Here is a 13,256-nt window from a genome sequence, read left to right on the forward strand (position 1 = left end):
AGGGGTCTGAGGTCCAATATTGGTCTGAGAGACCCGTCTTTTTTGGGGATGAGGAAGTATAGTGAATATATTCATGTACCTTGATGTTCTAATGGTACTAGTTCTATGGCCCCTTTTTGCAGCATGCTGATGACTTCTTGCTGCAATAAGTTGAGGTGTTCTACAGACATAGGACTGTTTTTTGGAGGAATGTTGGGTGGTGTGGAGGTTAGCTCCAGACAATAGCCATTTTGGATAATTTGCCTTACCCACTTGTCTGTAGTGATGTTTTCCCAGACTGGTAGGAAATGTTGTAATCATCCCCCGACCGGTGTTATATGGTCTGGGGGTAGCACTAAGGAGTCACTGCTTAGTATTGGTAGAGGATCTGGTGGTGGTGTTCCCTCGTCCTCTGCCTTTGTTATTTCACCGGTATCCACCTCTATTGTTCTTATTGTAGGTGGTTTGTGTGTTTCCTTTGTAGCTTGTGGTCTGCTGTGATGAGTTGCCTCTTGCAGCCCCCCTGTAACTTGAGCGATGAAAGGAGCCCCTATGTTGCTGTGACTATAGGGCTCCCATAGACTTTGCCGTCTGTGTCTTTTTTCATTTTGTCCAGTATTGTATCTGCTTCTGGACCAAATAAGTAGTCTGGGTTGACTGGTTTAACAAAGTGGACTGGACATCGTTTTTAAAACCAGAAATGCGTAGCCACGCATGTCTTCTGATCATAACACTAGTGTTAATAGACCTGGCAGCTGTATCTGCCACATCTAAGGCACATTTAATGGAGGCGTTCGATATTAGTTTTCCCTCCTGTACTAATTGTTCAGCTTGTTCTTTGTAAGCATCAGGTAAATGCTGGAGAAGTGCTTCTAAGGTATCATAGTGTGCCCTGTCATACCTAGCTAACAGGGCTTGCGTGTTAGATATTCTCCATATGTTAGCTGCCTGTGCGGTTACCCTTTTTCCCGAAGCCTCAAAGATTTTTGATTCTTTGTCGGGAGGTGGAGCTTCCCCAGTAGTTTGAGAGTTTGCACGTTTACGTGCATTTGCCACCACTAAAGAATCCAAAGGCAGTTGTCCCTTAATATATGTAGGGTCTAGTGGCGCTGGCCTGTATTTCCTCTCTATTCTTGAGTTGATGACCCTTGCCTTAGTGGTATCTTTAAATATGTCTCCTGCATGTTTGAGTACCCCTTTCAAAATAGGTAGTGTTTTAACCGTTCTTTCTGATGTGGCAAAAGTGTCAAAGAGGAAATCTTCCTCCACAGGGTCTGCATGCATGTCCACATTGTGATGGAGGGCTGCCCTTTCGATTAATGAATTAAAAGCAGCTGTGTCCTCTGTAGGAGAAGGCCTAGCAGGGTATGCAGGTGTATCAGGAATGGGTTGAGAGTCACCAGGATGTACTGGGTCAGCCCATGGTTGATTGTGACTGTCTTGGTCAGTGTCTAATGGGTAGCTGTATTCCTGATTATATTCCTCATCCACCTCTTCATCCGAGTGTGTGGGTGTATAGGAGTATTGGTTAGGCCTAGTTGGCTGAATAGTCTCAAACAGAATAGGTGAGGTAGAACAGTCCCTTTTCTTTTTGAGTGGTATAGTGTAAGTCTCTTTCACAGTCTCTGATCTTATTTTCCTCTTGTAGAGAGTGACTTTACCAGAGTTTGGGTCGATGTAAAGTTTTGACTGTTCAACTGATTCAGGGTCTGGATGTAGGACTTCCTGTTCAGCAGTTGTCGGTGTTTTAGCCAAAGTCTTTTGCTTAGTTTGTTTAGGTTCGATGCCACTTTTGGGGTCGGCCACCTTTGTTTTCGAGGAAGTTGGGAGGCCAAACTTATTCGGTCCGATGTTTTTTTGTGGCGCTACAGTTTGTTTCTGTAGTGCTTGTGTCTTCGGAGCCAGAGTTTTTCCTGTGTCGACCGTTTTCTTCGGTTCGATTATGGCCTTGTGTCCTTGGGTCGATTTCGGAACCGATGTCTTCGGATCAACGCCCTTTGGTGTTGGTTCGATGGCCTTTTTTGGCTCGATTTTCTTGTGCTCGATTGTTTTCTTTACCGGAGCCAATGGTTTGTCGCCTTTTAGTTTGGGATAGACAACCTTCTTTGGATCGAGTCTCTTTTTTGTGTTGTCGGCCGTTGACGCCTATGTTTTCGGTTCAACGCCCTTTTGTCTTGGAGTCGATGTAGGGCCACTGGTTTTAGGCTCGACGACCCTTGTATTCGACGCCGATGGATCGATATAGTTCGGCCCGAAAACTGTATTGTCGACGAGTTTCTTCGGTGTCGACTCCGATGGATCGACGTAGTGTGGCCCGAAGACCGTGTAGTCAATCAGTTTCGGTTTCGTGTTCCAACATTTTTGGTTTCCATATCACCAATCTATGAGTATGTTGATCCAATGGGTCCTCGTGAATATTCTTAGCCTGGCTGTATTGCGGGGCTATAGAATGTCTTTCTAGATCTTGGCTAAGGCCTTGTGGCGATGCCTCGACCTGAGCCTGTGGAACCATGGAGGTATAGGCCCCCGTACTCACGGTTGGGCCCGGTTCATCACTGGAGTCGTCCTCTACGGCTCCCATCCCTTGTTCGTCGTCCCCTACCTTGACGAGGTCTTCATCCTCTTCGATGTAGTAGTCGGAGTCATGCTCCGATTCTTGATCCGACAGTTGTTCGTATTCCTCGGCCTTAACAAGATCTTCTTCGTCGCCGAAGATATTTTCTGGCTTTGGCGCTTGTTTCTGCATGATGAGTCTAGCGGCCCGTTGAGTCCGAAGTGTCTTTTTGGATCGAAATTGGGAACAGGCTAGGCAGTCGGATTCGTTATGTTCCGGAGATAAACACTTGTTATAAACTGGGGGTTTATCGATAAGTGGGTATTTAGAGTTACAAATAGGACATCTTTTAAATGGCTCCGTTCCATTGACGACTGGTCGCGTGGCGCCGAGAAGGCCCGCGGCCTGATTCGACGTCCCAAGGTGATTAAAGTTTGTAAAGAAGCTGTCGGCACCGATTCGAGACAATACCGACTATACCGAAGGCCTTTTGGCCTCTAGAGAGTATAGCTTTGATTCCGAACTTCGAGTAAAGGAAAGTACATCCGAACCCAATGGCAGAAAAAAACAATCTAAGGATGGAGAGAATGCCCATGCGCACTGTAGTCCAGGGGAGGAGCCACCTATCTCGTGATACTTCGAAGACTCTTCCAGGACAACAATGTGCAATCATCCGGACCCAACACTAGGCGGCGATCTATGCACAGATATGAATTCAGCAGCCCACATTCCTCGAACATTTTATTAGCTCTCTCGGTCCTACTCGCCACATGTCTCATTTAATCTGGATATCTAGACCACAAGAGGCCAGGATCAAGGAGGACGACACCGGCTGGATTCGATCCTTATCGGAGCATACCAATGCAGTTTGAATTCCTTTATTTAGAACACCATTCCACAAGCTGGCTTGTGAGGTGCTTCAAGGTATTTCCTTATACAAACCTTGTTCAATATGAATGTTACTAGACTAGCAAATCTTAGCAGCACTTTCAATTCAGAAGTCATGATTTAGGCCGACGACACACAGATCATAGTAAGAATGGCTGGCTATTATAATCAATCTCTACTCAACATTCTGGCAATAACAGACGGCTGCATCTTCATGGGTGAACAAGAACTTCCTGAAGCTTAATTCTGAGAATACTAAAGTTTTGAGAATACTGAAGTTTTAACTGTGGAAAGACCACCTTTGAAATGGTCTCAAGGCTGGTGCCTTAATTCATTAGGAGTATGCCCTGTACCTGCAGTCACTACGTTTAATTAGGGCTTCAAATTTGATGACAAGCTAGACTTCTCTGCGCAGATTGTTAAAGACTACTTTTGGCCTGTTCCTCTAAGGAAAGGTATTACCTCATCTTCCTGCAGATGAGTTCCGATTTTATTCATGTGACTGTGGGTTCAAGGCTAGCTTATTGTAATATGCTTTTTGTGTAGGACAATCCTAAATAACAGATTCAAAAGCTTCAGCTGATTCACAATTTAGCAGTGAGATTCCTGCTGCATGTTTCCCATTGGGTGCCCAACTCAACATTTCAGACAAATCCACTATTTCTCTACAGCCAAACAATTTAAATTTCAGAACCTCTAAATTTGCCACGTAGTCATCTGTAGAGCAAGCCAGATGTTTCTTCATAATTTATTGACCCTACACCAAAATACCAGAGCCCTTCGTTAAGTAATTTCAGATTTACAGGCATTACCCACGTTTAACAGGCTTGGAGCCTGTTAATCTTGGGAAGTGCCTGTAAATCACAGGTTGATAGAGTTGGAACCTAATACCTCGCTCACTTTGTTTACTTCATAACTTTTCAATTTTCAGAAACTTTGACGAAATCTGATAAAATGCAACTGTCCTTGAATGGCACTGCCCCATGCTGACAGCTTGGTCTATAGCACCAGGAATAACATAAGGGTGGTAGAGTGTTCTACAAAATTACTAAAACAGACATGAGATGCACTCAAAGCTTCAAATCCCCCTATTAGTCACATTACCTTTCTGGAGACGCTCACCCGTCTTGGTATAAGTCAACAGTGTTTGCATGAATGTAATTCAATTCTACGTCAGGACCGGAGGCGAGGATTTTGCCTTCTTAACTTTATTTTCAATAGCAGCCATTATTTAAAACATAACGATCAACTACATTTCCCAGTAACACTTATGACAGAAGAAGAAAAAACGTACAATGGGGAAACCGTCCCACAACATCCAATCAGGGGGCATAGTGTCTAAACATAGTCCCTCTTCACTGGCCCTTCTGCCTCGGTTTGCTACTCTATTGCTGAATGCTTCTGGGTTTTTTCCTTTGTAGATTTGTTGTGTTCTGCTTACTGTATAATTAACTGTAGGTTGTACACATTTGGGATGTGCATCGCTTATACTCCCTGAAGCGGCTTTAGTACTGTAGTTTTTTTTCTTTAACTGTTGTTTTTTTTCTTCTCTTTGACCACAGGAACGCTCTGTGCTCCTATGCATTCGTGACTGGTGCCCCTCCTGCGATTGCGACCTCCTGCCACTAGAGGGTGCTGGGGGCACTGCGGGAACACAGCGCGGAAGTTGAATTTCCTTACAGAGGAGATCTGACTGCGAGCCATAGGCCCAGAGCCCTGCCGCCTGAGGAAGACACCCCAGCAGGGGCCTGTACAGCGGATCAGGTCACTCTCCATACAATTAAAGGTAAATCGCGCTGATTCTGACTGACTATCTGCTGTAGAGTTAGCGCTCAGCAGCAGAGTCGGTATACATGTTTGTTTATACCCAAATAGGGTCAGTATCATTTTCAGGCTCCTGAGGCTTGTCGGGATACACTCCCAGGCCGCCCTCTCCCAAATATTGTGCACCAGGGTGAAGTGTCTCAGCAATTAAATCCAAATAAAAGCAAGGTGCTCGCAACTAAGTATTGTGGCAGACACCCAGCCCCAACTTACAGAACCGCATATTGTGCTCCCTCGGGACACCCACACCACCTTACTGAGTAATGGATTTTGAGGAGGATCCCCAAGGGTGGAAGAGCCCCTGGCAGCCCTCCCATGGGATCATGTCATCTACGATGCGGTAGACACAAATATTTACAGGGCATGACCGCCTTAGAAGAGCGTTTGACTCGCAAGTTGGCGCAAGCTTGTGCAAAGATATCAAGTTCTGTCACAACTCCTATCGCTCCTTCTGAGACCCCAGGGTTTCCCCCTCTGCTGAACAAGATCCAATTCCAGCCAAGTGTCCACACGTGACCGAAGTGGACCTGGATGCCTTTGACAGGTTAAAGCAAGCGTTCCTGGCCAGTCAGCCTCACTTGCCAGCGGGGGAGGATGGGACCCCAACTCCTGATGCTTCTGCGCCAATCCACCAGGAGATGCAGACGAACCCGGCCCTTCTAGGCCATGGCTTCATCTCTGCCCCTCCCAAGCCACCCAGGGCGCTTAGAGTACTTCCTCGGATATACCTTACCCTGATGAGATAATCCAGTTGGTGTATGCAACGGAGTCTTAATCGCGTGGATGTAGATGTAGTGCACATTCTTAATTTTCTAGCTGACTTGGACTCTAGTGGTTTAGCTTACAGATCGGTTAATACCTTTCGGTCAGCCATTTCAGCTGGTCACGTTCCGCTCGATGTGGCGTTTGCTGGGGGGGAATCAGACTCTCACTCCCACCAGAGCCCTGCTACTCAGCTCATTGGGGTGTGAACCAGGTCCTTAACCTGTTCCTCTCCTGGCAACCTAATCATTTTCTTTTGAGAAAAGAACTGTTCGCTAAGCTAGGTGTGCTGCTCTGTCTCATCTCTTGCCTTTCAGACGTGAGAGCACGAAACATCACAGACAGGACTTTATCTCCTAACAGAGTAACGTTCACACTCGACAGATGAACCAAGTGTCATACAAGAGTTATAACTTATCTGGAATTTCCGGAATCCCCGAAGCTGTGTGTTGTCCAATGCCTGAAGGCATATGATGAAGTCACCGAAGAGTTGCGTCCCACGGGGGAGCGGCAGCTACTCATCGCCCTGCGTAGGCCATTTAAGGCGGTTTCCTCCCCGACCATTGCTAGATGGGTAATGCAGGTATTGACCTATAGATTTTTTTGGACCACTCAGCACGTGGTGCAATGGACTCTTAAGCATTTGGCTTGGGTGCCCGTGTAGAGGAAATCTCAACGCAGCAGACTGGTCTTCGGACTTACCTTTAAGAGATTTTACTTCAAGCCAGTGCTGGATTTGGCTCACTTCGTGGTGAGCAAGCTTTAAACAAGCATAATCCGCGCCTCCGGTCCCGACATAGAATGAAAAATGTCCTAGCTATCGTAACGGAAGGTTTCAGTTCTATTAAGGACTTGGAGGCGAGGATTATCCCACCCTATGGTTTTCTTATGAAGATTTCATCCTCCCCATAAAGACAAATAAGTAAAAGATCTGGTATGGTCTTGATTTCCATGACTGAATATTCTGCACGCGGATTACTTGCACTGCTTTTCTACCGCAGTTGATAATGCTTACATTGCTAGGTGGTGACAATTTTCCTTTGTCATTGTAGAAACTGACACAAATAAATAGGATTCGTGAAGGTGATCCAACGGCTGACTTTGCACAAAGAACGAGGGAGAAGTGCCAGTAAAGAGGGAGGACTATGTTTGGACACTATGTCCCCTGACTGGATGTTGTGGGACTATTTCCACATTGGACGTTTTTTCTACTTCTTTCCCGAGTGTTCATGGGAAATGGTAGTTTATGTTTACGTTTTAAATAATAGCTGCTATTGAAAATAAAGTGAAGAAAGAAGGCATAATCCTCACCTCGGAGTCCTTAATAGAATTGATACTTTCTGTTACATTAGCTAGGAAATGTTTCATTCCCTAGTTTCTCACATTGGAGCGGACATGCATATATTAAATAGTATTTAGAACAATACTGATCTTTGATGCACCAAGCGAAACACTCTTGCTTCTAATGTGGCAGGCCCTAAATCACCTCAAAGGTTAATTGATTTAAATGGGTTTAAACCATAGCAATGAACTGTCTAACCCCTTGACCACAGGTGTTATGTTTTTGAAAAAATATTTTAGCAAACAAGGTTGCTCAAAGCTACATAATGACCCAACACAAAAAATATGGTACACCCACATCAGCATTGGTCAAGTTGTAAATATAATTAAACATCAACATTTAAAGGATCTAAACGTTCACAGGTATTCAAAAAGAATACAATTCCATTCACTCTTCCCTTAATCCAGACAGGGAAAAATAGTAATTGGTTAGTTAAATGAACAATTCAGGCAGTGTATGGACAGAGTTATGAGGGTGGATTTTGTTAGCTTATTGCAAAGGAATTCTGTCCCTAGAAGAGATCTGTATGCTAACAACTTGTAAGTCGGACTATATTTTAAAACATGCACCAACATATGCAATATATAATGTGCAAAGAAATGCAGAGCATCTCTGAATCACTGTCCAGGCACACCAAGAGTAATGCTAAATCCAGGTTAAGTATGTAATCCAGCTCTATTTTGAATTACGCAAAACAAATGTAGGAGCTGTGAAACTAAGTGTCCCATACTTTTTAGCACTAGCCCAAATGAAAAAGATTTTAAACAAGCATTTACAATGCAATAGGTCTCGCATTATTAAAGTTTGAGCTTTTGGCATTGTAAATGACAATGCCTTTTATTCATTTGCATCAGTGTGTAAACAAGCACTTAGTACTTATAGTCCATGCTTATGAGAAGCAAGGCTGGCAGTCTCTTTTACTGCCAGCCTTGCTCATCGTAAGCAAGGACTATACGTTCAGAGTGCTTGTTTACGCACTGATGCAAATGAATAAAAGGCATTGCCATTTACAATGCCAAAAGCTCAAACTATGTGTTATCCAGGCTTGTCGCAAGTCAAGCCATGCAAGTAGCAGTGCCACCGTGGCACGACACAGGGGCATAGTTTAGGCTGGAAGACCTTTGCCACAGCCGTTCAGTGTTTTTGAACTGCCCACCGATGGCACAAACCAAGATCCGGGTCCGATACTTGAAATTAAATTTGTCTTTGGCCAAGCTTCAGCAGAACCCTTCTCGGAAATGCACACAACATGCCCACCCAGGCAATGCAAGTGTAGACATTTATACAATTTTGATTGGAAGTGGGGTGAGGTACGACAGGAGAGAGGGGGGAGCTGTCACTCCTCTAGAAACCATGTTCCACTCTGCCTGTAACTTAGCAACTAAGCACCTCTCTGCAGAAAAACTGGAGTGCTGCTGGACCTTCCTGAGAACAGGAGACCACAGTGCACTAAGTTTCGGAGGGGCTCGGGCGGAAAGCACTGGGCAGGACAGGTCTCCCTGCCCTTCTATCGCAGTGCCTGGTGTCGGGGCAGAATGGGAGGCGCACACGCGCACAATGGTGCAAACATGCAGCATTAAACGCAGTCTTACATGGGAAGGAAGAGGTGCATGGCAGCCTCGGGGGCAGAGCGGGTTTGTCCGTGGCTGCCCATGATGGAAGAAGAGCACCTTCTCCTGCGATGGACCCCGGCACAGCCTCTATCCTGCCTCCAACTAATGGGAACTACTGGTTCCCATTCACAGAAGGAAGTGGGGCCGCGCGCGACTGTCACGTGACTTGGGGTTGCGAAGTTGTGTAACTGTTTGCTAAAATTGAAGTTAATAACATGAACCATACACTTTACGTTATTTATACTTGAACCTTCATTAGTGAGAAACTTCTGCTGGAAGTGGCTTGTACGACATTTATCAATATAACACCCCTAAATAAATATGCGCCTTACGTGTTGATTTATAAACGCGCAAAGCTGGCTCCGTAAAATGTTAAATAGGTCGGTCAAAAGAACTAGGGTAGTTGTATTCCATTTTGAAAGGGAACAGAAGGTCATAAACCGCAGCTGTTTGAGTCCCCACCTGCTAGAGCTGAAAGGGGTCCCATCTGGCCAGAAATGCCAAGCCATCTCGAAACTTCCATTGCAATGCGCTGGACTGGGTGAATGGGTGGCGGAATTCTTACAAATGATGGGAAGCACTTAGAGGTAGAATGCCAGTGTCCCACGTAGAGCGCGGCCGGCCCTGCGATTGCCAAACGAGACATAGCGCCGCTGTATTCCTGGCACGGCTCTTCCTTCCCTTCTGCCCCAGCTCGGCTGCCCAAACCGCGGTTCCTTCATTCCTACCCCGGCTTGGGTTGAGACAGGGGCGGGGAGAGCGACGGAGTGAAGCCGCCGCCGAGATATAGAAACTTGCCCAGCCCAGCCTGGGCCCTGGCCGGTTCAGACGAAACAAAGCCTTAGCAACGGCTCCCTGGCGACCCCATGATTGGCGCACTGTAACCATGCGATGTTTCTTTAGGGTGTTGCTGGAAGCATCAGTGGGCACGAGCAGCGGAGCGGGCTGTGAGGGGGAGCCGCAGGGGCGGGCACAGAGGCGGCACCAGCCAGGCTGACTCGGAGGTTTCAGCGCTCCGCCTGACTTCTAGACTCTGCTGAGCCGGGCGCGCTGTGCCTCGCGGGCTGCTTCCTTCCTGCTGCCCCGCCGATGATACGGGCCGGCCCTACCTTCGGCAGTAGCCCCCGGCTCCCCAGCGGGATGGCAGAATCTACTGAGCTCATCGGGGCTTCAGAATTTATTAAAGGTGAGGCGTTTCTCCCTTTTCAGGGACTCATTCGGACATCTTGGGCTCTCTCTCCCAGCTACAGCTACTCCAGCGCTGCCACTCCTACTTCTGTCCACAGCCCCCTGGCTTCTGCTGCACATTCCGTCTCATGGGTTTGTCACTTTTGTCTTCAAGAATCTATGCAGCATACCTTCTTTCCATTCACCTCCTGGGGCCAGAAATGCAAGCATGAGCTGACGGTGCACATTGAGGCGACGGCAGAGGGAAAGTGAAAGCAAATGCCCGAGGCTTGCAAGGGAGACAGGAGATGAACAGCGCGCAACTAAGTCACGTGGTGAACGCGCGCGCCCGATCCGATGAAGCCTGTGCGTGCTCATCTCCTGGCTCCTTGGAAGCAGAGCCGGTGACTATAGGTCTCGCAGGCGAGACAGCGCTTTTGCGCTGTAATCGCCAGGTGCCAGACCTAAAAAGGAGTTCCACGACCCGCCAGAACTGTAATGGACCACAGATTGTTAACTAGAAAACTAAATCCTTTTATGTAATTCTCCTAGACAATAATACTATTAGCGGAGGACAAAGCAGTAGTTTGACAGATTTACATGTCTTATTTTCAGTGAATTACTACTATATCGAGTTAATCGCCCTTGCAAAAGAAATAATTCTGTTACAATAAAGCCTTTTTACCCACTGAAGCAGCCATTGGTTATATAAAAATCACCATTTCCATCAGAAGATTCAGCATAAATACCAGAGACCAATACATTGGATCAAAACAAATGCCTAGTAGCTACATTAACCATCTCAGGAACATTCCAAATGAAAGGGAGACAGCTATGCCCCGATTTAGTCAATGTAATACTGATTTTTACAACATCCATTAAAGTGACATCAAATCTAGGCTCTTACCTGAGCTGTGATTTTGGCTGTTGCAGCTGCAGCTGCCACTGCTGCTGCTGGGGGCAAACCTCCAGGTGTGGTAGGCGTCAGAAGAGGCATGGGAGGAGTAACTGCCTTGCCAACACGTAGATACTGGCCTCCTAAATCAAAGAGGTTCATCGACGAAACCGCATCCTGGGAAGACTGGCCCTTTTCATATTCTGAAAGACAGATGTACTGAGAAATCAAGAACTGATGTGCTGTATATCAGCTTTGCTTGAGCCAATATCCATTATGACATATCAATCCTTTTCGTCCCAATTCTACTGCTGTTGATGTTAGTCTTAGTTTATTGGTAGTTAGGAAGTTTGAAGGCTTTTTTTCCCTTTTCCTCTTTTTAAAACAAAAACAAACAAAAAAACAGTGGACCTCCTGTCCGCTATGTTAACCCGTTTACAGGGGCCCCGATTTTCCCGCAGTGCGACACTTCCGCAAAACGGGCGGGGCCACGTCGGCCATTGGCCGACGGCAGCACTGGAGAGGTAGTGCTGCCGTCGGCCAATGGCCGACGGCAGCAAGGAAGGGGATAAGAATCAAATTCAAAAAAGCCTCCTCCTTCATCTAAGGCCAATGCAGCAACGTGACACTCTTGTCATGTAAACCACTTGGCGTGGTAACAAGTCAAGTGAACAGACCAGCCGATCCAAGCATTTAGTGTTACCCACACAGCCTGTCACAGGAGCAGGTTCATATTAGCATCAGAGCCTTATTTACACTTTGCATGATAAAGGCAGACATGTTAAAGAGAATCGCATCCCAGAGCAGGGTGCTTGAGTGTAGCGTTGATTCTTACAATCAAAGCATACTAAACACCTTTTGAATACCATTTTCATTAATCAAATTAACTCGCTGGCATGAGTAAGGAATTCAAAAGCTAAACCCCCATCTTCAGAAACATCAGTGAGATGACGACAAAGGTCAAAGCAAAGTTGAAAAGCCTAGTGAAATCAAAGGCCAAAAAGAACCAAATTAGTATCTAGAAAAATATGGAATTAACACAAAAGTCAAGTAGCAAAAGTTGTCTGACCAACTAGGACTAAAGAGGCACAGCCACAATTGCAAAACTATAGCTTGCGCTTGGTAGGCATCGAAGGTAAACAACCAAATAACTCATCCAAAAGATATAAGAATATGTCATAATAACTGGAACCATCATAGCATAAACAGACTTCAAATGTAAGGTCAACAAAAGAATATTTTACATGCAGAAGACACCAGCTTAGCAAGGCACTTCGCAGCAGTCCTCCCAGTAGTGAACAGCAATAGAATCAAGAGATGACAAATTAATCTGCCATACAGACAATGCTCAACAATGTGACCGTAATGATCCATGCAAGCAAAGGTAAGCATATTTTAGGGACAGGTGATATATTAGGAACTGTCCTCCCAGGGACCAATAATACCCAAGGGCCTGGACATGGCAGTGGTCACAACTTCCACTGAGAACATCTATGAGCACAGGAACGTGCAGGAAAACACTGACCTATTGTTTAACTGGTATTAACTCTTAAGTCATTAAGCATTGCGCATTCCTGACTTACTGGTCAACAACAGAGCCAAACACTGATATGATTGATAACCAAAAGCGGTACAAAAGGGGGTGGTGATGGACGGAGCATCTGAATCAATCAAACTCTAACACCCAGTCATCCAGTGGCAAAGTGAGCAAGGGACTCACGTCTGAGCATACCCTGCCACACTTGTGGCGGCCAAAAGCGGTACAAAAGGGGGTGGTGATTTAGATGCTCCGTCCATCACCACCCCCTTTTGTACCGCTTTTGGCCGCCATAAGTGTGGCAGGGTATGCTCAGACGTGAGTCCCTTTCTCACTTTGCCACTGGATTCAAGCAAGCCGGGCTGAAGACGGCTGGAATGCCAGAAACCGGTTCTCGGAAGCTTGTTTCCGGTCCAGGGAAGACATCCCTTGGCAGTTCGGGCTGGACTGTTCCCATGAGGCACAGGGTCAGACTGATTTGCATATTTGCATATAGCCATGTCTGAACTGGGGTGGCAGAGTGGGCTAAAGAACGGTGATGGATTAAACCCAGATCTTTTGACTGGGTGTGAGTGTTTGATTGATTCAGATGCTCCGTCCATCATCACCCCCTTTTGTACCGCTTTTGGCCGCCATAAGTGTGGCAGGGTATGCTCAGACGTGAGTCCCTTGCTCACTTTGCCACTGGATTCAAG

At 46.2% G+C, this 13,256-nt stretch overlaps 1 protein-coding gene across 2 annotated transcripts in view; it reads right to left on the bottom strand.

Moving 5' to 3' along the window:
- Window positions 1–13,256, bottom strand: part of PUF60 (poly(U) binding splicing factor 60) — a 346,754-nt gene that overhangs the window by 54,789 nt on the left and 278,709 nt on the right. For both annotated transcript variants that reach the window (XM_086966385.1, XM_086966384.1), the window contains one exon: window positions 11,037–11,227. In XM_086966385.1, coding sequence (XP_086822511.1) covers window positions 11,037–11,227 — 191 coding nt within the window. The remainder of the gene's footprint in view (window positions 1–11,036; window positions 11,228–13,256) is intronic.

Source organism: Lissotriton vulgaris, chromosome 4_1 (assembly GCF_964263255.1).
Source record: "Lissotriton vulgaris chromosome 4_1, aLisVul1.2, whole genome shotgun sequence".
NCBI classification, from domain to species: Eukaryota; Metazoa; Chordata; class Amphibia; order Caudata; family Salamandridae; genus Lissotriton; species Lissotriton vulgaris.